The 23614-nt window shown below is 44.4% G+C and overlaps 1 protein-coding gene across 1 annotated transcript in view; it reads right to left on the bottom strand.

Moving 5' to 3' along the window:
- Positions 1–23614, bottom strand: part of SMS (spermine synthase) — a 105087-nt gene that overhangs the window by 38643 nt on the left and 42830 nt on the right. The window contains exons 6-9 of the mRNA XM_069945140.1: positions 22348–22502; positions 16821–16910; positions 15454–15568; positions 3251–3330 (exon numbers count right to left, since the gene is read on the bottom strand). Coding sequence (XP_069801241.1) covers positions 3251–3330; positions 15454–15568; positions 16821–16910; positions 22348–22502 — 440 coding nt within the window. The remainder of the gene's footprint in view (positions 1–3250; positions 3331–15453; positions 15569–16820; positions 16911–22347; positions 22503–23614) is intronic.

Below are 23614 nucleotides of genomic sequence, written 5' to 3'. Positions count from 1 at the left end.
GTATTTTCCTTGTCATATCCTCAGATTTTGCTTTGCTAGGCCCTTCCCTAAAGGGATATTCTGGCCAAGACCGTGTTCTGAAACTTCTATCTAAGGCTTTTCAGATTTTATTTCTGCATATACAGTGTCTGCTTCACATTGCAAATTTACCTTAACAATCTCTATGGATTTTTTTAGCTTATCTATTGGTCCCCTCTCCCTTCCTCAGCCCAGCACTGTAACAAAGGCAGGGTGAGGGCCAAGAAGCGCTGCCTTGGTGACACGGTCCAACAATCATTTTAAGATCAATTACAGCTGTTTTTGCAAGAAAGCAGCTGTGTTTTTTTTCTAATCCTGGATAACCCCTTTAATTTCCTTCTTCATCTCACTTATTTTTTTTTAAAAGAAATCTTCACAGAATACATTGGAATACTTTGTGATGCTGGGTTTACATTGCAGTTTTAATGAATGTTTTGCATATAAATAAAACAAATATCTAAAGTATATGTAAATATCATATTTAGATCTCAAGTGTCAGAGTTAAAGAGGTTGTGTTAAGCTGCAGGATGCACGCCTCCTCTCTCCCCGTATTGACCATACAGGGTCCATCTTCCAGCACTGGCTAATGCATGTGTGTGTAATTGTATGGGGGAGTAAGTGTGCATCAAGTAGACCAACACCACCTCTTTGAAACTTTGAGCACATTCTAGAGAAGACAGATTCCCTTTAAACATATAGCTGTATATTTCTGTACAATTTCGACATAAAAAGTATGTTTTTTTTTGTTAAGTGTTTTCCTTGTAAATAAAGTTGTACAGTGGAATTCAACTCAATTTCTGTTCCTATAAATCCCAGAAAGACATACTTTAAACGTATGGCAACATGAGGTTTTACAGTGCCATACACTTCCCATTGTTTCTTATGTGCAATGACCCTGCCCCAGTCTACACAGCAAAGCAGAAAGTAAGGCAGAAGAAAACTGAAAATACCAGCTGTGTTTGCTAGAGAGAACTGTGGTTTTATATGGATAGTCACATACAAAAAAACTTTAATTGTAATAATTGTTCATTTTCTGCCGATACATTTCCTTTGGCTGACAGAGTAAAGCTTGCCCTCCTGTTTTCCATCCAAAATCCCAGCAGGACCACAGATAAAGTACATTTCCACAAGGCTGGCTTCTAAAGTCCTGGCACATGCTTCAAGCACAGAACTTATTTATAATGCAGAATGTTGCAGGGAAGGTTCAGCAATTACCAATTAGTAGGCTCCTCTAATTAATAAAAACTTAGGCAGATAATTTATGCATAATTAGTTGTCTTGGCTCGCGGGTATTACCCTAGGTCTGTCTGATCATTTGTCTAGTATTGGTAATGCCAGATTAAAGCAGGTTTACTGTACTAATACCTTTCATCAAGAAAAATTATATATGCTAGTTTTGACAGCAAAGACTATAACTCAGATCTTCATGACCTGAAGCTAGCCTTTCACTGACTCAAAATGACGAAGCCCCACAAAACTTCGTCTTTAACCAGACTTTTGGTGCATATTATACCCTATAGGGTATACAAAACAGGTCAGTGCAAAGTTCGCATAAAAGCCATACCCCCTGGTTTTGAGGGATATTTCAGAAAATTGTTATATGTCTAAGAAAATAAAAATGGTGACAGTATACCACATCAAATCCCAGCGGTAAAGATAAAGCTAAGCATAAAGGAATACAAAAGGGCAAAGCAAGCATAAAAAGATGGCCCAGTGCAGTTTTTTCCTTCTCCTAAAACCTCATTCAGATGTCTGCAAACTGTGTCTGTAATTGCGGATCTGCACTTATAGACAAATTTAGGGCTCATATGCTTCTATGTGCCTATTCACACATTTATAGTATGAGAAAAACCCACCCCAAAACACCTTGTCAATTCCCTGACGTTGGTACCAAAGTGTAGATCTGAAATCTGTGTCACAGTTAAAAAAAAAGTTAAATTGAAAAAAGGCTAAATCTGCATAAAACCAGCATGTTTACATTGCACTTTCCATTGGTGAATGAGACTTACTAAGATTCCTTGTATACAAAGCCTAACCATTACTTGCAGAAAAAATATGTTTGAACATAAATCAAGTCCATTATCTAATGATCCAGTTCCAGTGAATAAAGGAAGAGCCATGTAGGTTCATGCTGTCCATGGAGAAGGGGAGATAACCTCTACAAGGGACCCTAACCAACTTTGTGGTGGTCTCTGGGGTCCTTATGTTGTTTGATTATTGCAGTTCAAAGTTTATCTCAAATTTGTCAATGGGGTTTGTGCACAAGTAACAAGAAAAGCTACATCTCCTTTTACCACAGCTCAATAACATCTGAAATCTGAGCTGTGACTGGTTGTTATGGGGAACAAAGGACATTGCTATTTAAAGTGCTTAATAAATTTCCCATGATGTCTGTACAGTAACAATGCAATAGCAATGCTCATTTAAATGCTGTACACTCTCTCCGCCAGACACCATCATAGGGATTTTTCTATCTGTATAATAAAACTAAAGAAACCCATTTGAGACAATTAAATGCTGCCGTAAAACTGACAGCTGCATTGAAATGCCTGCAAAAGCCTGTTGGTGGTACTATAGTGGATGGATCCTCCCCGTAGAGGGGCGATCCGTTCTTCTGGCTGGGCCTTAGTGTCGCAATGATGCTGACCTCGACTCGGCACTTCCCTGCTCTGGGCTTCAGCAGCAATGGAGCACTGATCTGATTTTTTGGCACATCAAATCCAGAAAAATTTAAATAAAAAGTGTTCAAAAAGTTGCATAACGGTAAGCAAGGTACTCATAGAAAATACAGATCATGGTGCAAAAAATGACACACAGCCCCATAGACTAAAAAATAAATGTGCTATAAGGATGGTAATAGAGCAATTGAATATCATTGGAACAGTACTGACTGGAGGAACATAGACAACATGTCAGTTTTACCACATAGCAAACACTGAACCCCCCTGAAATGAAAAAAATGTTGTTTTTTTTGTTTTGTTTTTTTTCAATCTTACAGCGTAATTTTTTTTTCCGGTTTCTTGGCATATTTTTGCAAAGTACAACTGGTTTATCAAAAAATAAGGGCTCATGTGGGTCTTTAGGTGAAAAAATGCAAGCGCTATGGTCTTTTAAACACAAGGAGGGAAAAACAAAAGGGCAACGAAAGGCGTTCAAATGTAAAACAGTATCTCTTCATTGACAAGCATTTATTTCCCATTTACTTTATATCGGTTTTGTAGTTACTATTTACCTGAGTGAAGTATTTCCCATCTTGTTTCAAGACTTTCATGGAAAGGTCCAAAATCAGTCTCAAAAATTCCCATGTGGAATCTAAATCATAAAGGAAGCAAGGCAAGAATGAAAATTGAAGACAAATTTTTTATAGCTTTTCAGGACACTATATTTTTTAGAAAATGCCCAAATCTGCTTATTTTTATCACTCTGATATAGAGATGAGCTTGAAGTAACAGGCAACATGCTGGACAAAAAGTAGTGCAAAAGCACATTGTGAAGATTTTTACTGTAAACATTGGGGGAGATTTATCAAACAGGTGTAAAGTGAAACTGGCTTAGTTGCCCCTAGCAACCAGATTCCACCTTTCATTTTTCAAAGAATCTGTGGAGGAATGAAAGGTGGAATCTGATTGGTTGCTAGGGGCAACTAAGTTTGATAAATCTACCCCATTGTGTTTATGAACCAGTTGCCAAAGTCTGTGAAAGTTTTTTTTCCCTAAAGCCCAACTTACTTACTTGCGGCAGACCTGCAGCTAAGGACAGAACTATGAATGTGCACCCGTAACAGTATGTGCACTCGGTGGGGATGATTGACAGGCAGAGAGGCCTATTACTAGCACCTCAATCATCCCGCCGAGGACACTGACAGGCAGAGAGCAGTGACTAGACACAGGCTTGGAGTATCTCAGATGACTACCTGCCACCCCTCTCCCTGCCGCGCAACGGGGGATTAAACTTAATTTTTTCCGGTATAAACTGCAGCCGAGGCCGGAACGTGGCGCGAGCTGCACAGGGGCTTTATACTCTGCTCCAGGGAACTAAATCAGCCCAATTAGTTCCCTTTCAGTTATCTGACACGTAAGCATAATGGGGGAGATTTATCAAACAAGGTTTAAAGAGAACCAATCACGGGCAAATGTTGTTTTTTTTTTATTGCTCCATTTAATAACATTTAATTTTTAATACATTTTTGTAAATATAATTAATCAATTTTTTTGCCGGGTTTTTAATATATTTGCATTTCCGTTCACTGTCGCGCGCCGGCTCTTTTGAAAAGAGCCGGCGCGCGACAGGAAACTCCCGGCATGCCGAGCGGCGGGAAGGGCTCCCATGAGCCTTTGCCCGCCGCTCTGTAAATACACAGTGATCCCGCGCTATACAGTGCAAGATCACTGTGTATGAATGTCCTAACTGACAGTTTAGTTTATCTCTGAAGATACAGACTGCCTTTGCAGTCTGTATCTTATATTTTACCTAATCCATCCTAGCGGCGCAGTAAGGCCGAGCGCGGCCATCTTGATTATGTCCCTTGCGTTCCAATGGTGCGTTCCACCGTCGGACCGCAAGTGACGTCATCAAGATGGCGCCCGGCTTTACTGCACCGCTACAGAGGACTGGGTAAAGTATAAGATACAGACTGCAAAAGCAGTCTGTATCTTCAGGAATAGACTTTATGAAGATACAGACTGCCTTTGCAGTCTGTATCTTATACTTTACCCAGTCCTCTGTAGTGGTGCTGTAAAGCCGGGCGCCATGTTGATGACGTCACTTGCGGTCCGACGGTGGAACGCACCATTGGAACGCAAGGGACATAATCAAGATGGCCGCGCCCGGCCTTACTGCGCCGCTAGGATGGATTAGGTAAATTAGAAAGATACAGACTGTAAAGACAGTCTGTATCTTCAGAGATAGACTTAGGGAGAGAGGAACTTTTACAACAGGGACAGTTAAATTTAGGTGATTGGTCCTCTTTAAAGTGAAACTAGCTCAGTTGCCCCTAGCAACCAATCAGATTCCACCTTTCATTTTCCAAAGAGTCTGTGAGGAATGAAAAGTGGAATCTGATTGGTTGCTAAGGGCAACTGAGCCAGTTTCACTTTACACCATGGTTACTATTTGCAAACAGCGTAAACTGCCTCACCACGATAAGGTGGACTCATATCGAGGCAGACCCTACACTGTAATGGCCTCTCCATGTAGTGTAATACGCCTATGCTCTGGGCATGCAAGATCCGTCTAATACAGGGGTCTCAAACTCAATTTACCCGGGGGCCGCTGGAGGTAGAGTCTGGGTGAGGCTGGGCTGCATCAGGTTTTCCACAAGAAAAGCTCTTACAAAAACATTCCAATGTCATCAAATGTTTTTATCTTTTCATCTGTTAAAACCACATATAGTTGCTGACTAGAGAAATGTAACTATTATCATTCAGATTCAAATGTCTGTATTGACAGTTCCTTAACATATAACTTTCTGAACATGAATGGAACACACACACACACTGCCTCACCCCCACCCCACACACACTGCCCGACCCCCACCCCACACACACATACACTGCTTGACCCCCACCCCACACACACTGCCTGACCCCCACCCCACACACACTGCCTGACCCCCACCCCACACACACACTGCCTGACCCCCACCCCACACACACACTGCCTGACCCCCACCACACACACACACTGCCTAACCCGCCCACACACACATACACTGCCTGACCCCCACCACACACACACTGCCTGACCCCCACCACACACACACACTGCCTGACCCACCCCACACACACACGCACTGCCTGACCCCTACCCCACACACACTGCCCGACCCCCACCCCACACACAAACACACTGCCTGACCCCCATCCCACACACACATACACTGCCTGACCCCCACCCTACACACACTGCCTGACCCCCACCCTCACACACACACACACACTGCCTGACCCCCACCACACACACACATACACTGCCTGACCCCCACCCCCCACAAACACACTGCCTGACCCCCACCCCACACACACACTGCCTGACTCCCACCCCACACACACACACACTGCCTGACCCCCACCCCACACTGCCTGACCCCCACCACACACACACTGCCTGACCCCCACCACACACACTGCCTGACCCCCACCACACACACACACACACACTGCCTGACCCCCACCACACACACACATCTTTTGCATTGAAGGGGTACTCCAGGCTGGGGGCCCCCATCCTTGAGTACCCCTCCAAGGAACCAGCAGGCAAAGTGTCTATCCCCTCCCCCTGTGGCCTCCCCCATGTCTCCTCTGCGGCCTCCCCCTTCTCCCCACCGGCCTCCTCCTTCTCCCCACCGGCATTCCCCTTCTCCCCTTCGGCATCCTACCTCTCCCCACCGGCCTCCACATCCCGGGTGCCGCGGCCTCCTCACCTGGGGTAGCAGCAGCAGCCTCACACACCGCCCACCCGACGTAGCGCCCGGACGTCCTTGTCCAATCAAATCAGTGCAGGGAGGGAGTGTGGAGCCGCAGCGGCTCCACGCCTCCACCCTGCGCTGATTTGATTGGACAAGGACGTCCGGGCTCTACGTCGGGTGGGCGGTGTGTGAGGCGGAGGGGCAGCCGCTGCGACCTGCAAGCCAGATGCGGCCATCAAAAGAGCCGCATCTGGCTCGAAAGATGCCGGCGAAAAAAAGATTCGGGGCGGCAGGCATTTAATCCGGGGCTGGGCCGCACTTACAGTAAAATTACCATTGAGGTGGGGGCCGCAAACTAGTGTCCCCGAGGGCCGCAGTTGGCCCGTGGGCCGCGAGTTTGAGGCCCCTGGTCTAATAACTGCAAAAATAATTGCACCACCTGGGTGAGACAGGTGGAGTGCATGACCAAATAGAGGCAGCCACTCCCCCAACTGGAACACAGAAAAAAAGAAAAAATTGGTTAGCTCTCCTAGAACACCGTTCACACTAGGCAGGAGGACGTTGCCATGGCTGAAATTGCAAACACAGAAAAATGCAACAGCAAGATACAGACCCACCACAGACATAAAAATAGTTAAAAGCAGCCCCCCCAACTGCCCCAAAAAATTTCCACAAAAATAATGAGTCTCTTGGTTACTATTTGCAAACAGCGTAAACTGCCTCATTATTTTTGTGGAATTTTTTTTGGCAGTTGGGGGGGCTGCTTTTAACTATTTTCATGTCTGTGGTGAGTCTGTATCTTGCTGTTGCGGTGAGCTGCTGCATTTTTCTGTGTTTTTGTGTGTTTGCAATTTCAGCCTGTGGACATGTCACAGGTAAAGTGTTCGAGGGGAGGTACATCTCACCCAGGCTACTGCTTACGGTGAGATGGTAAATCCGGGAAAGATCTCTTACTCAGCAGTATTATGCTGCTGAGTTGTTCTTTACATTTTCCGGGCCGGATTTACTGGAATGGTGGGTAGGTTGGTAGTGGGACCTGCCATTCCCTTCCCCCCCGATCCAGTTCAGTTGTTGCAGTCAGGTGTGCCCTGATTAGCCTGCAACAACTTAAAAGCTCCACAGTGCTACAGGGGATTGCTCTCAGCCAGGGTGAACAGCCTGCATGCTGTGTTTCCTGGGAGCAAGGAGTTATATCACTGCTGGGGCCTATTCACACTCCACGATACCGCCTATGGAAGTGACAGATAGGTGACCTGTGTTAGTAAGTGCCCAGACGGGCAAGACCTTTTTGTTTTGTTTTATCCTTAAAGCACAGTGTTGCTGGATTTACTTTGCTGGACTGTTTATGTTACCAATAAACATCAAAGCTGATTTTTCTAAAGTCCAAGTTTGCTGCCTGACTTGTGTCCAAACACACCATCCCCCGGGAAGATCCCTACAATTGGTGCTGCGGAGCGGGCAAAACGGTTGCTAGGGGCAACGGTGTGCATCAACTTGGCTACAGCTGCTTATGTCCTGGGTGAAGGCTGCGGCTTCACTCCAAAAACAGCCAAGCAACATGGAGGAGATGATGAAGCAGTTAATGCAAGTGAGTTTGCAGCAACAACAGGCTCTGACAGACGCTAACCTGCGCCATGAACAGACAATGGCTGCACAACAGAGACTTATTGAGCACCTGATAGCAAAGCAGGAGGCGTCTGCAGGTGCTAATCCCCAGCTGGTGGCAGCAGCCGCGCCAGAGACTTTGTCTGTGAAAAGAGCCGTGCAGCGTGCGCTGCAAAAGATGACTGCTGATGATGATATTGAGGCCTACTTAACTGTCTTTGAGCGTGTGGCTGAGAGAGAGAAGTTACCCTCCACTGAGTGGGCAGAAGTGATTGCGCCTTATTTAACAGGCGAACCTCAAAAGGCCTATTATGACCTCAGTGAGCAAGAGGTCAAAGACTATCCTCGGCTAAAAGCAGAGATACTCGCCCGACTAGGAGTTACTGCTGCTGTCCGTGCCCGGAGGGTCCGCAACTGGAGCTACAGTCTGGACAAGTCAGCGAGGTCCCAGATGTACGACCTGATCCATTTGGCAAGAAAATGGTTGGAGCCAGACACCTCTACTCCTGCCCAGATCCTAGAGAGGGTCGTGATGGATCGCTACCTCCGTGCACTTCCTGCTGATCTACAACGCTGGGTAGGACAAGGTGACCCTAGGAGTGCCGACGAACTCGTCAGCCTTGTGGAGAGGTTCCAGGCGACCGAGGACTACCTCCGTGATGTTCCTGCAGCACCTTCACCTCCACGGAGTGCCAGATCTGTGCCATCGGCTGGTAAGAGACTTCCATCTATTGGGGGAGTGTGGAGGGGTGCTGATAGAGGGAAGAGCGCTCAGGAGGTGTCTCAAGGGCAAAAGACTGGTGATGGTCCCAGGTGGCTAAGTGGCCCTAAAAAGGACTCCTTGCCAAGGAGACCAGGCCCTATCCAGTGCTGGAGATGCCATGAGACGGGACATGTGTCTGCCCATTGCCCTCTTACCGCTGAGCCCATGGAGTGTGACGCTAGCCGGCGTCAGTCGCTATTTGCGGAACCGTCTTTTGTTGCGGTCACTGGACTAGAGACTGAACCGCAAGTCTGCCACATTACTGTTAATGACTTCCCTGTTAAGGCGTTGCTGGACTCAGGAAGCCTTGTCACCTTGGTGCATGCCAGTCTGGTGACTGGGGACTTTGTGCCAAAAAGACATATGAGTGTGGTGTGCATACATGGTGATACAAAGGTTTACCCTATAGTACTGGCTAATGTCGGGACTGAACTAGGCACGGTACAATATGAAGTGGGTGTGGTTAAAAACCTTATGCATAATGTGATATTGGGGCATGATTTTCCATTGTTCTGGGCTCTATGGGGAAAACAACAATCCCCTGAAAGGAGTGAGGAGACCCCTAAGTCTATTGCATTACCCACGGTAAATGATAAAAATGTACAGGATGAAAATGATGCTTTTCCTTTGCAGGTCCTGGCTGGTGAGGAAGAGGCTCCTCCCACTGAGCAGAATGTTCCAGACTTAGAGGTGTCTAGGGATAATTTTGGTACTGCACAGTTGCAGGACCCCACTCTCAAAAATGCGAGAGAGCAGGTCACTGTTATGAATGGGGTACCTCAGGAACCAGAAGCTGAGAAAAAATTTCCACATTTTTCTGTGACTAACGATCTCTACTATAGAGTCACTAAAATTAATGATGAGGTTGTGGAACAGCTTCTGGTGCCTAAGTCGTACCGGCGTCAGGTACTCGACATGGCCCATAATCATGTCCTTGGGGGCCACTTGGGGACCGATAAAACGCAGGAGAGAGTCCTCCAGAGGTTTTATTGGCCTGCGATTTATGCTGACATAAAAAAATACTGTGAGTCGTGCCCCACATGTCAGCTTAGCGCCCCAGTGTCGCATTTCCGCAGTCCGTTGGTTTCGCTCCCCATCATAGAGGTACCTTTTGACCGCATTGCAATGGACTTAGTGGGTCCCATTGTAAAGTCGGCAAGGGGACACCAGTACATTTTGGTGGTCTTAGACTACGCAACCCGCTATCCTGAGGCTGTCCCCTTAAGAAACACTGCATCCAAAACAATTGCGCGTGAATTGTTTTATATGTTTTCCAGGGTGGGGATCCCCAAGGAGATCTTGACCGACCAAGGTACCCCGTTTATGTCAAAGGTGATGAAGGATGTATGCAAACTGTTTAAAATCTCACACCTACGTACCTCTGTATATCATCCCCAGACAGATGGATTAGTGGAGAGGTTTAATAAAACCCTAAAACATATGTTAAAGAAAGTGGTGGAAAAAGATGGTCGGGATTGGGATCACTTACTTCCTTACCTGATGTTTGCTATTAGGGAAGTGCCCCAAGCATCCACAGGGTTCTCTCCCTTCGAGTTGGTCTATGGTCGTCACCCTAGGGGTTTGTTGGATATAGCGAAAGAGACATGGGAAAGTGAGTCCACCCCATACAAGAGTGTTATTGAGCATGTAGCACAAATGCAGGACCGTATAGCCACTGTAATGCCCCTAGTAAGGGAACACCTCCAGAGGGCGCAAGAGGGCCAAAGCAGAATTTACAATCGTTCTGCGAGAATCAGGACATTTAGCCCAGGTGACTGGGTACTCATTCTTGTTCCCACTGTAGAAAGTAAATTCTTAGCAAAGTGGCAAGGTCCCTATGAAATTGTAGAAAAAATCAGTGAGGTAAACTACAAGGTACACCAACCAGGTAGAAGGAAGCCTTTCCAAGTTTATCACATAAACTTGATCAAACCCTGGAAAGACAGGGAATCCTTGGTGGCGACAAACTCTATTAATAATTTGTCACAACCAATCCCTCCGGTCAAGATTGGTGATACTCTATCAGTGTCACAGAAGCAGGAGACTAAAGAGTTTTTGCAGAAAAATAAAGACAAGTTTTCTGACCTTCCAGGGCGTACGCATCTCATTCACCATCACATTGAAACTGAGCCTAGAAGCAGGGTAAACCTTAAGCCCTATAGGATACCAGAAGCACGGAGGGAGGCGGTGTCAGCCGAGGTAAAACGTATGCTTGACCTAGGAGTCATTGAGGTGTCCCAGAGCGAATGGTCCAGCCCGATTGTGCTAATCCCAAAGCCCAATGGAACTTGGAGGTTCTGTAATGATTTTAGAAAGTTAAATGAGATCTCCAAGTTCGATGCCTACCCCATGCCCAGGGTAGATGAGTTGATTGAAAGAATGGGTAATGCCAGGTACATAACCACCCTCGATCTCACAAAAGGCTACTGGCAGATCCCCCTCACTCCTGAGGCTAGAGAGAAGACTGCATTCTCCACCCCTGATGGGCTCTTCCAATATGTAGTGATGCCATTCGGGTTACATGGAGCCCCTGCCACTTTTCAGAGGTTGATGGACTTGATTCTGCGACCACATCGTGATTACTCCGCTGCCTACCTCGATGATGTGGTCATTTTTAGCCCTGATTGGGAAAGTCACCTCTGTAAAGTCCAGGCGGTGTTAGAGGCCATAAGTGATGCAGGGTTAACTATCAATGCAGAGAAGTGTGCACTAGCCTTAGAGGAGGCCAAATACTTGGGCTACATTATTGGGAGGGGGTTAATCAAACCACAGCTAAATAAAATCGAGGCAATACAGAATTGGCCTAAACCCCTCACAAAGAAACAGGTCAGAGCTTTCCTGGGTATTACGGGCTATTACCGTAGGTTTGTGCCAAACTTTGCCACAGTTGCAGCCCCGCTAACTGACCTGACAAAGGGAGGTAAGTCCGCAATGGTGACATGGACTCCAGAGGCCGAGAAGGCTTTTCAAAGCCTTAAATCTGCCTTGTGTCAACAACCTGTACTAGTTACCCCTGACTTTAGGCAAGAGTTTCTGGTCCAGACAGACGCCTCTAATACAGGGTTAGGCGCCGTTCTCTCACAGGTCGTGAATGGCGAGGAGCACCCGGTGATGTACTTAAGCAGGAAGTTATCCCCGGCCGAAAAAAACTACGCCATTGTGGAGCGAGAATGTCTGGCAGTGAAATGGGCCCTAGAGTCCCTGAGGTATTACTTGCTAGGCAGAAAGTTCAAGTTAGTGACCGACCATGCCCCCCTAACATGGATGAAGGTTAATAAAGAGAAAAATGCGAGGGTGACTAGATGGTTTCTGTCCCTCCAAAACTTTAATTTTACCGTGGAACACAGGCCAGGAAAGTTACAGGCAAATGCTGACGCCCTATCAAGGGTACACTGTCTGTGGGGACAGAATGCTCAGCCCTCCGGTCTGAAAAAGAGGGGGGGGGATATGTGGACATGTCACAGGTAAAGTGTTCGAGGGGAGGTACATCTCACCCAGGCTACTGCTTACGGTGAGATGGTAAATCCGGGAAAGATCTCTTACTCAGCAGTATTATGCTGCTGAGTTGTTCTTTACATTTTCCGGGCCGGATTTACTGGAATGGTGGGTAGGTTGGTAGTGGGACCTGCCATTCCCTTCCCCCCCGATCCAGTTCAGTTGTTGCAGTCAGGTGTGCCCTGATTAGCCTGCAACAACTTAAAAGCTCCACAGTGCTACAGGGGATTGCTCTCAGCCAGGGTGAACAGCCTGCATGCTGTGTTTCCTGGGAGCAAGGAGTTATATCACTGCTGGGGCCTATTCACACTCCACGATACCGCCTATGGAAGTGACAGATAGGTGACCTGTGTTAGTAAGTGCCCAGACGGGCAAGACCTTTTTGTTTTGTTTTATCCTTAAAGGAGAAGTCCGGCCAAAATTAATTTTTGATATGTTGTTACTTATGAAAAGTTATACAAATTTCTAATGTACATTAATTATGGGAAATGCACATATACTGCTATTTCCCTTAATTTAGTAGATCAGGAAGTGTTAGAAATATCTCTGAAGAAGTGACGTCACGACCCAGGGTGTAATTCCTATGGAGTGTCCAGCAGGGGGCGCTCTCTATATAGAAGTCTATGGGACTTTATTGTTTCTATGGGTTTCTATGTAATGTAATGTAATGTAATGTAATGTAGTGTACAGTGCTTTATTGAATGAATACATCTATGGAATACTTTGGGGAGCAAGTGTCCTTGCTCCCCAAAGTATTGCATAAATGTATTCATTCAATACATTCAATACACAGTAAGCCCGCCGATCCGCCGCATTTCCGCCGCATTCCCGCCGATCCGCCACACGCTGATCCGCCGCATTCACGCTGATCCGCCGCATTCCCGCCGATCCGGACCATATACATTGAACTACAGCTCCCATCATCTGCTTCTAGTATGAACAGGTAATGGATATGACATGCCGCCGGGCGCAGGGGGGAGCCGCTCAGTACACAGCAGCTCTCCCCCCTCCTCCTCCTCCTTCCGTGATAACTTCCGCCTATACCAATGCTGAGTCCCTGCCTGGCCGCCGCTCTCCGCTCTCATATACCGGCTCCCGGCATCAGCGCGGACACCAGGATGCATCGGGAGCCGGTATGTATGGGGGGGAGAGCGGAGAGCGGCGGCCAGGCAGGGACTCAGCATTGGTATAGGCGGAAGTTATCACGGAAGGAGGAGGAGGAGGGGGGAGCGCTCCTGTGTACTGAGCGGCTCCCCCCTGCGCCCGGCGGCATGTCATATCCATTACCCAGCTACAGCTCCCATCACCTGTTCATACTATAAGCAGATGATGGGAGCTGTAGTTCAATGTATATGGTCCGGATCGGCGGGAATGCGGCGGATCAGCGTGTGGCGGATCGGCGGGAATTCGGCGGAAATGCGGCGGATCGGCGGGCTTACTGTGTATTGAATGTATTGAATGAATACATTTATGCAATACTTTGGGGAGCAAGGACACTTGCTCCCCAAAGTATTCCATAGATGTATTCATTCAATAAAGCACTGTACACTACATTACATTACATTACATAGAAACCCATAGAAACAATAAAGTCCCATAGACTTCTATATAGAGAGCGCCCCCTGCTGGACACTTCATAGGAATTACACCCTGGGTCGTGACGTCACTTCTTCAGAGATATTTCTAACACTTCCTGATCTACTAAATTAAGGGAAATAGCTCTATATGTGCATTTCCCATAATTAATGTACATTAGAAATTTGTATAACTTTTCATAAGTAACAACATATCAAAAATTAATTTTGGCCGGACTTCTCCTTTAAAGCACAGTGTTGCTGGATTTACTTTGCTGGACTGTTTATGTTACCAATAAACATCAAAGCTGATTTTTCTAAAGTCCAAGTTTGCTGCCTGACTTGTGTCCAAACACACCATCCCCCGGGAAGATCCCTACAGCCATAACAATGTGCTCCTGCCTAGTGTGAACGGTGTTCTAGGAGAGCTGACCAATTTTTTCTTTTTTTCACTTTACAAAATGTTTGATAAATCTCCCTCTATGTGTATATACGTTGAATATGAAATTCTCAATCATACTAACAGGAACATTGATCTGATTGGAGTGTTATACTACTGCTGTATTAATTGAAATGCTACGTGTGTCGTACCTCAATAAGTGATTCTTGCAGCATGTTTCCATGCTGCCAGGACATTGTTATGCATTCAGCAATAATTCATGTTCCTCAGGATAACCATGTATGTTCTGACTATAATAATCAGTAATGGACCAAATGGTGTTTACATCCAGTAAATATCCATTATTCCAGAAATCGATCTTTTATTGCTGACTATAAACTGGCTATTAATTTTTTTAAGTACTTTTCATATACGGCAAACTAAATTACCAAGACATCAAGGAGCAGTGACAAGCCATTTGACAACACAGGAAGATCAGCATTTTTATGTAGCTTAAAGGGGTTATCCAGTACTACAACATGGCCACTTTCTTCCAGAGACAGCACCACTCTTGTCTCCAGTTTGGGTTCCAGGTTTTGCAACTTAGTTCCATTTGAGTGAATGGAGCTTATTCGCAAACCACCCCTGAACCGGAGACAAAAGCAGTGCTGTCTCTGGAAGAAAGTGGCCATGTTTTTGTATCACTGGATAACCAATTTAGGCTGCGTTCACACTACGTATATTTCAGTCAGTATTGTGGTCCTCATATTGCAACCAAAACCAGGAGTGGATTAAAAACACAGAAAGGATCTGTTCACACAATGTTGAAATTGAGTGGATGGCCGCCATATAGCAGTAAATAACTTCCATTATTTCAATATAACAGCCGTTGTTCTAAAATAACAGCAAATATTTGCCATTAAATGGCGGCCATCCACTCAATTTCAACATTGTGTGAACAGAGACTTTCTGTGTTTTTAATCCACTCCTGGTTTTGGTTGCAATATGAGGACCACAATACTGACTGAAATATACATATACTGACTGAAATATACATATACTGACTGAAATATACGTAGTGTGAACGCAGCCTTAAAGTAAATGAGTTTGGAACTGCAATCAGATATAGAACATCCTATGTAGATCCCACTGACTGTGTAATGTAATTATATAAAGGCATAGAACACAGAAATAGCAATGTATTAAGAAGCACCTTCTTCTGGAGATGTAGAGATGGGGACAGCAGTAAGGTCATTTATAACATAATCAAAGGTTCGCCCTTCTTTGGCATACATCTTCAATACTGGGACACAATCCTCAACCAAAACCTGTGCATGGCAAATATTCAGAAAATAATATAAGAAATTTAAGTTTTGTATAAAAAGACACAGAAAACACTTTGGCTGATAAATGTTACATGTATATCCAATGTTCATACACACAGCAAAGGCAAGCCTCTTGACTTTCCACAATGTTCTCATTTTATTTCCTAAATCCTGCGCTCATGACTCATATCTATTCTTAAAGGGAACCTGGCAAGTGCTCAGTGCAGCCCAATCATAGGCAGCAAACAGCAGGCATAGGCTCCCTGATTGCAATGACTGCAAGGTCAAGGTCATAGTGTTAGTAAAGGTGCATAACATTAAGGATGTGGTTCTCTGATGGTTTCCTCCCCAACCCTCGGGATAAATTGATTCTGTCTCTCCCTTTATAAATAAGGAGAATCCTGTCAATCAAGCCCAGCTAGGCAGGTAAAATCCAGAGGTCATTGGCAACAAAAGCTCAATGCTCAAAGCTCAATGATGCACATAGGGAGTGAAGGCCAGCCTATCTGTTCCAATGCAACATAAGAGACATGTATGGGTCTGTGGTAGCCACTGAATAGTCAAAGTGCAATGCTGAACGTGTCAACAGACAAAAGCATTTATCTTAGCATGAGAAACTAACCAGGGGGCAATTGAAGCATGAGTGTCATTTTAGGATGTGCACAAGAAGAACTGCGTAATTATCAGCAGTCTTCCCCTTTGCAGACTCTCTCAGTAATAATCACTTTTCCTTGAGTTCAGCTTAGAGTGGATGGAGACTGATCCTTCTCATACACTGCACAAAGAAGAGAAGTTCCTGCTCCTCTATTTCTCTGTAGCACATCCTCAAAAATTGCAGCATGAAATACATAATACAGCAGTAATGGGCAGTGTGGGTCAAGCCTGTAGGATGGGGGACTGCATGGATGCAAGCGACCGCCGCTCAGCGAGATTGACGGTCATTTGCAGTGCCTTTAGAAGGCATGATTAATGGCAAGGCTGAGCCACAAATGATCAGTGCAAATGTAGTTATCGCCCAGATATCCCCTGTTTACAAAGGAAGATGTGGGACAATAGCAATAAATTTTACCTCCTGTACAAAGGATGCAACCAGCTGACGAGCGGGTGTTTTCCCGCTCCTCAGTTGATCGCTTACACTTTCACATGGCCGATCACACTTTCACATAGCCGATCTGTGTGTGCAGATAGCTATGGATATATGCAAGTATACACCAGAGTACAAACACAAAACCGCATTCTCTTCTTATCCACTTACCTCGTAACAGTCGCCTTTTAGATTGTCTAACACATCACCGCATGTTTTTCGCATATGTTGTCTACACCCATCGATCACCATTTGGTCTATGTTTAATGCAAGTTAAGGTGCAATTATCTGTATGTGACAACATAATGGGTCTCCCTGACAGTCCTGACAAACATGATGTAATTTATTTCATCATTCAGTCACAGAGTATGGAAATAAAATGTGAGCTGAAGGACAAAAAACAGTAGAGTTACTGACTCCATCACTCAATCTGTCAACCACTACTTTCATTGAGGAGAGAAATGCCATAGCAGCCAATACAATTTGTTGTAAAGTGTACCCTTGCCAAAATTGACCATGCTCCTGGTCCTTTATGCGGAGTGCTTATGCTTTTATATATATATATTAGATATATATATATATATTTCTTCTTTTTTTTTTTTGGGCTTAACACGTTACTGACATTTACAGGGGTATTCTGGGGAAACTTGCATGCCTTTAATTAGAAGCAAAAATCCTATACCTGCACCCTTTAATTCCCCATCTACCACCAAGTGGGTTCCCATTATGCTGCACTTCTTTGTGTCTGTGTGGCACAAGGACCTTCCTACTCAGCCAATGAGGCAGGCGGCAAGACACCTCTGTTGCCATTGATTAACCAAGCTGGAGGTTTATTGTGTGACACAGAGACAAGGAAGTGCAGTGTAACAGAGGACTGAGGGCGACTGCATATATATTTTTTTATTTAACTTCGCCCTAAGCCTAAATAAATAAAAAAATATTTCCCCAGAACACCACTTTACCTAAACTGTGCTGAGCCCCCTCACGATCTTCTCTCCCTGGCTCTCTGAAGGAGATGAGCACCATAGATTTACCTCAGAATGCATCTACTGTAGGAAGACTGGGACAGCAGCACACCTGTGATTCTCCCCACTGGTTCTAATGATAAGCCAATTTTAACTAGATCCCAATCTATGAAAAGTTTTTGTTTAGGAATTTTCTCAGAAAAAAACGGTGACAGGCTTTCAGAGTAAAAGCATTGGGCATGAGTGGCTAGTACCTTCTCCTTCTAGCACTGGGGTCCTGGGTTCAAATCAAACCAGTGAAAAATCTTCAAGTTTGTATGTTCTTCCCGTGTTTGCATAAGGGTTTCCTGTGGGTACTCCGGTTTCCTCCCACGTACAAAAACATACTAAGGTTAGATTGTGAGCCCCTGTGGCAAAGTCCTATGTGATAATTGTGGAATATTGGTCCATTTACATGGAGCGATATCGTTCAACATGTTCTCAAATCATTGCTGGTCGCTGATAATTCCCAAATCGCTGTGTCTGAACAGCCTTTGTGTCAGCTATATGAATAAACGAAATAACTTTTGTCTCTTTAACGAATTCAGCCACACGAACAGCAAGAAATAGGAAATTCTTTTTGAGTGACATTATAAACTTAGGCTGCGTTCACACTACGTATATTTCAGTCAGTATATTTCAGTCAGTATTGCAACCAAAACCAGGAGTGGATTAAAAACACAAGAGAGGCTCTGTTCACACAATGTTGAAATTGAGTGGATGGCCGCCATTTAATGGCAAATATTTGATGTTATTTTAAAACAACGGCTGTTGTATTGAAATAATGGCAGCTATTTACTGTTATATGGCGGCCATCCACTCAGTTTCATCCTTGTATGAACAGAGCCTTTCTGTGTTTTTAATCCACTCTTGGTTTTGGTTGCAATACTGACTGAAATATACTGACTGAAATATACATAGTGTGAACCCAGCCTTAAAGCGTAACTGTCATTTCAGGGTCATTTTTTTAAAAACATTAAATATCAACAGTACAAAAGATTTTAAGAAACTTTGTAATAGGTTTTATAAACCAAAAGAGTTTCCTTCTGGACTGAAAAAGCAATCTCCCAGCTTCCCCCCTCACTTCAGAAGCAGCAGGATTTCTGTCTCCATTATGTGGCTATGGAGAGGGGAGGGGCTGTTAGGAGTGACTGAGCACGGAGCAGTCTTGCAAACCACAACACCCTGCAATCTTCTCTTAGTAAGTTCATAGATAAGCACTGACCTTTCTGACCCCAGAATCCTGCGGTTTAGGTGCCCAGAGAGTCTACAAACAGCTGACCTCATGTCACCTCTTCCTGCTCCCTCATCTCCCCCAGCCCCTCCCCCCTCCATAAGGATAGAATGGGAGAGCAGAACCCGTCTTCACTGGCTTCTCTGTAATGAAGACGTGTTTGCCTGATAATGCACAGATAAGAAGTCAGGGGGGAGGCTGGGAGATTGCTTCTTGAGTACAGAAGGAGGCTTTTTTGGCTGATAAAACCTATTACAGAGTTTCTTAAAATCGCTTATACTACTGATTTCTGCAATAAAAAAAATATGACAGTTACGCTTTAAGATAACGTACATTTTTATATCAATTTATGTTTATGAGGCATTATGCTAACAACCCTTGGCCATGCATACATAAATGTCACAATCACCCTGGTCTATCTAAACCCCTATGGCAATCTGCAATACAGAGGACTATATTCACTGGATGACACTTTGGCAATCTGGTGCAGAACATACAGGATTAGGCCAATGAGACCAGTGATGGGCTGAAGCGTCATGTGTACATGGACATTATCACAGCCCTAAACTTGGAGGACACCAGCAGTGGTAGAGCAAGGTAGGCGAAGGTGCAAGTTTTTTGTTTTTCTTAAAATTTTTCACCCCGTTCCCTGCCTACCTACGATTTTTTTAAAACGGGAAAAATTCTTTTAAGATTTATCTACTGAAATTAGAGGTTCCTTTAAACAAACCAGGCAATAAACAACAGAGGGTAACTTTAATAATGCATGATTACCGAAAAGCAAATCTATCACCCCCCTAATCACCTGACGGCACTGCTGGATAGATACCAATGAAAACATTCAGAATATACCTTTTCTGCCTGTGTTGATTTTTTATTTTCATTTAAAAAATTACTCAGCCTGTAAATAGTGTCAAGGAGGCGGGATCTAGCACCTTTATGACCTGCTGTGCTATATGTCTGTCCTTTTACATAATCAGTGACATACACTGTACAGACAGCACAGTGGGGCATAGTGGTGCTATGGCCCGGGTAACCCTAGACGTTCTTAATAAAAAAAAAAAAACACAAACACAGGCAAGAAAGGTATGTTCTGGTTAAGGGTAACAGAATTGTGTTAAATATATTATACAATAATATAATGTCCAAATACGGTAGACACGCACCTATCTAGAGGGACATATTGGAAGTGCTCTTTCCACTTATTACTATTTCCAGTAACTCAACTTGACAAATATAACCACATTTCACATACAGAGTAAAATAAACACAAGCTCATTTTACATGTGAATGATGGAGAAAGCCACAGAAATAATGTGATTATGATTAAGAGTGCAGCACTGTCGACTTCTGGCAGCTAAATCCTCCCGTCTAGGCAGAAATCAAATCCATTGCCACAGCTTTACTTCAAATTAGCACTTAGCTATGCTTCTCAGGCAAAGCCTGTAGGCAGATTCTTCAAAGCTGCAGTAATGGACCAACTATAGAGTGATATAAGGATTATTTTCTGTACTGCCAGTTTTCTACTCAAACGCTTAGCATTCACAGGTTATGCTTTATTCGTTGACCTATGACTACACTTAATACTTAACCAGCTATATGTATTGCTTAAAGAGACTTTGTCTCTGCTCTATCTCAGGGTAGCATAAACTAGTGACAGAGAGGCTGAACAGAATGATGTATCACTTACATAATTCTGTGTAGCTGATTCGAGGATATCCTCCTGAATAACATGGACAATAAGTAGTCGTCTCTATTATGCGCATGAGCCCAGTAGTCCTGGATATTCATGAGAAGCAGAAAACTCCGCCCACCAGCTGCTGATTGGCAGTTATCTATCCATGCTGTGTACAGGCAGTCACCTGCCAATCAGCAGCTGGAGGGCAAGGGGAGGGGTGTGCTACGAATACCATTCTCCTGCATATTAGGAGAACGACTGAACAGAATGATGTAAGTAATACCCCAATCTGTTCAGCATTTCCGTCACTAGTTTATGCTGCTCTCATTTAAGGCAGAATAAACCTGGTGACAGATTCCATTTATTGTAAAACTACATTCTAACAATAGGCAAGGGTCTTAGCACCCAGCCCCTCACTAATGCAAGCTCCTGACACATCAGTATGAGAAGTCAGACATTTGTTAAATGGTTAAATGATAGGTACGCTTTAAATTTACTGTCATTTAACAAAACTTTTTGACATGTCTAGAGACAAAATGTCGCCCCTTTCCTGGCCTTGTGCATTGTGCCGATTCGTTCCTTTTAATGGGGTTGTTTCATCAAAGGGGAAGTCTGGTGTCTGACCATTTTCCAAAAGATCCGGGGAGGAGGTGGCTGAACATAACATGCATCTACCTAACCGGCTCCAGTGCAGGGGTCCGCTGTCCCTCGCTCTGGTTCTCGATCCCCTGACCGCTTCCTGGTCTGAGCGGGAGCCCGGGTTGTGATGTGTCAGCCCCACTCAGCCAGTCAGCAGCCGAGGCAGGACCCCGCTACAGCAGAGTGAGAGCCAATCACTGGATGTGGAGCTGTCCCATCTCAGTCAGTGATTGGCTTGGCAGGCTGTCATTTCCCAGAAACCAGGAACACCATAGGAGGACACTAAGGGAGTGCAGACAGGTACGGATAACATGTTTATGTTTTACATGCACCAGCAGCAATATTTTTAAAAGGCCGACCGCAGGGCAACCCCTTTAAACAGACAGTAGATATATACATTTATGTGCCGTCAGTTTCCTGGGCTGCATGAATTATACAAGAATCGTTCGTGTAGCCCAGGCTTCTCATTTTATTGTGCTGTGTAAAGGCACTGTAAACAAGCACCAATCTCGCTGATCGGCACTAATTTGCGGCCCCCACAGCTGACAAATCTGCATGTAAAAGAAGACATCACATTCGTACTCCTTTACATATACGAATGTAGTACACATCTGATTTTACCAACTTTGCTTCATGGCCTTTAAAGTCCTTTTAAAGTATTATGAGCAGAGCATACGCAGGTGGTGAGCAAAGCAAGAAGTCTTTAAAGTTCACCTTAGATGCAGAGAAAGAGATGTTGTTTTAGCAACCCAACCACTTTCACTCAAGAGCATAAAGACAGCTCTGTAAAGTAAGGTGTATATACATTGCCGTACCCATGAATAAACTACATGTAAGTACACAAGGAGTGTATAGAAGCACTGAAATACATTCTGTTTGAACATCATAAAGACTCTCTGTTAACGCCCAGCATTTCTCTACCACCCATTCTGCAAAGTATGGGGTAGAGACGCTGCGCATGCTACCACGATAAGAATGGGGGAGGGGGAAATGCAACACTAGACTTGCAATAAAACAAAATGAAATGGAGAAAGGGGATTACTGTAAGTAAGCATTTCTATAAGTTTTAAGTAATACCATACACAGAACGCTTGTAGAAGTATTTATGTATTTGCAGAAGTTCACCAAAACAGAAAAGGATATCTCCACCATGGTAACCATCTTTGGTTTCAGTTTGACAAGTTCGTACAGTATGCCACCATCACCTCCTCCAAGAATTAATACTTCTTTCCCACAGTAGTCCTCCTTGCCACTGCCCATAATGGCATGGGTGTATGCTAGATCACTTTCTGCTAGGTCTGTAAGAATACAAATGAGGAATGATTTGTGAAATTCTTTAGAGAATAAGAAACCAAAGGCAAATAGAATACCTTATCAATAATGCATCTATGTTTTATAGGGTATTAGCAGTATTGTCTAGCGGTCATAAAACTTATCTAAGAGTAAGTTATATTATTCTATACAGCTGATAATGCTTAATGTACTAATTGCCACTTTAACACCGTTGCTCCTCACTGTACAGTCACACACAGCTGATGTGTTTTCTCCTCTCTTCCCTTTTGTTTTCATCCTGTTTACGCTCTGATTCAGTTCAGCTTATGTGATCTCCCCTCTCTGAATTCCTGCATGCTTTCTATCCTCTACACTCTATAATAAAGTAGTAGCAGCTGTCCAGAACTTTATGGGTGGTCAGAGATAAGAAGGAAGCCCTGATTTGCCTCTCAGGGACATAGAATACATTAACAAAGTTCAGGAGCTCTGTTCTGCACATACCACTAGCTAAGTCCCCCCCCACACTTCCTGTGATCTGTGTTGGTCTCCGTTACTAGAGGCAGACTGAACCTTACAACAGCGTATGCAGAATAAAAGCAGCACCTCACCAGAGACCCTGTGCACACAACCTGGAGTGTTTGGTCCACCTGGTTTTCACTCTGACACCTAGTGGTAAAGACTTTAAAGCTTTTTTTTTTTCTTGGGTAAGGAATAATTTCTGGTAAATTAAGTGATTTACGAATATTTTAGAAATCCCATAAGCAACCACATGGAGGGAAATTGTTTGAAACAAAAGTGACAGTTTAGGTCTTTACAGTTGTGATAAAAAAGATTTAAAGGGGTATTCCCCCCCAGAGCTAAAAAAATGAAATACTCCCAAACCTAGCCAGCCTTACTCACCAAGTCCCCCTGAGAATTTTGAGACGTCTCCCATCTTTCTAGCTGCTGCGGTTCCTGAGTTACAACTTTTTCTAAAACATGGTCTATATCCAAGATAGGAAACTACATTTCCCATCATGCAATGCTTCTGCCTGATGATGGTGCAGTAGCAGAGCTGAGACAATGAAGGAGATGATGACAGTGTAGCAGAGCTAAGATGGCCGTGTCGGTGTAGCAAAGCTGAGTTGGAAGTGACGTC

The sequence above is a fragment of the Dendropsophus ebraccatus genome, chromosome 11 (assembly GCF_027789765.1).
Source record: "Dendropsophus ebraccatus isolate aDenEbr1 chromosome 11, aDenEbr1.pat, whole genome shotgun sequence".
NCBI lineage: Eukaryota > Metazoa > Chordata > Amphibia > Anura > Hylidae > Dendropsophus > Dendropsophus ebraccatus.
Note: the sequence above shows the minus strand (reverse complement) of the source record. Positions and strands in the feature narration are given on the sequence as shown.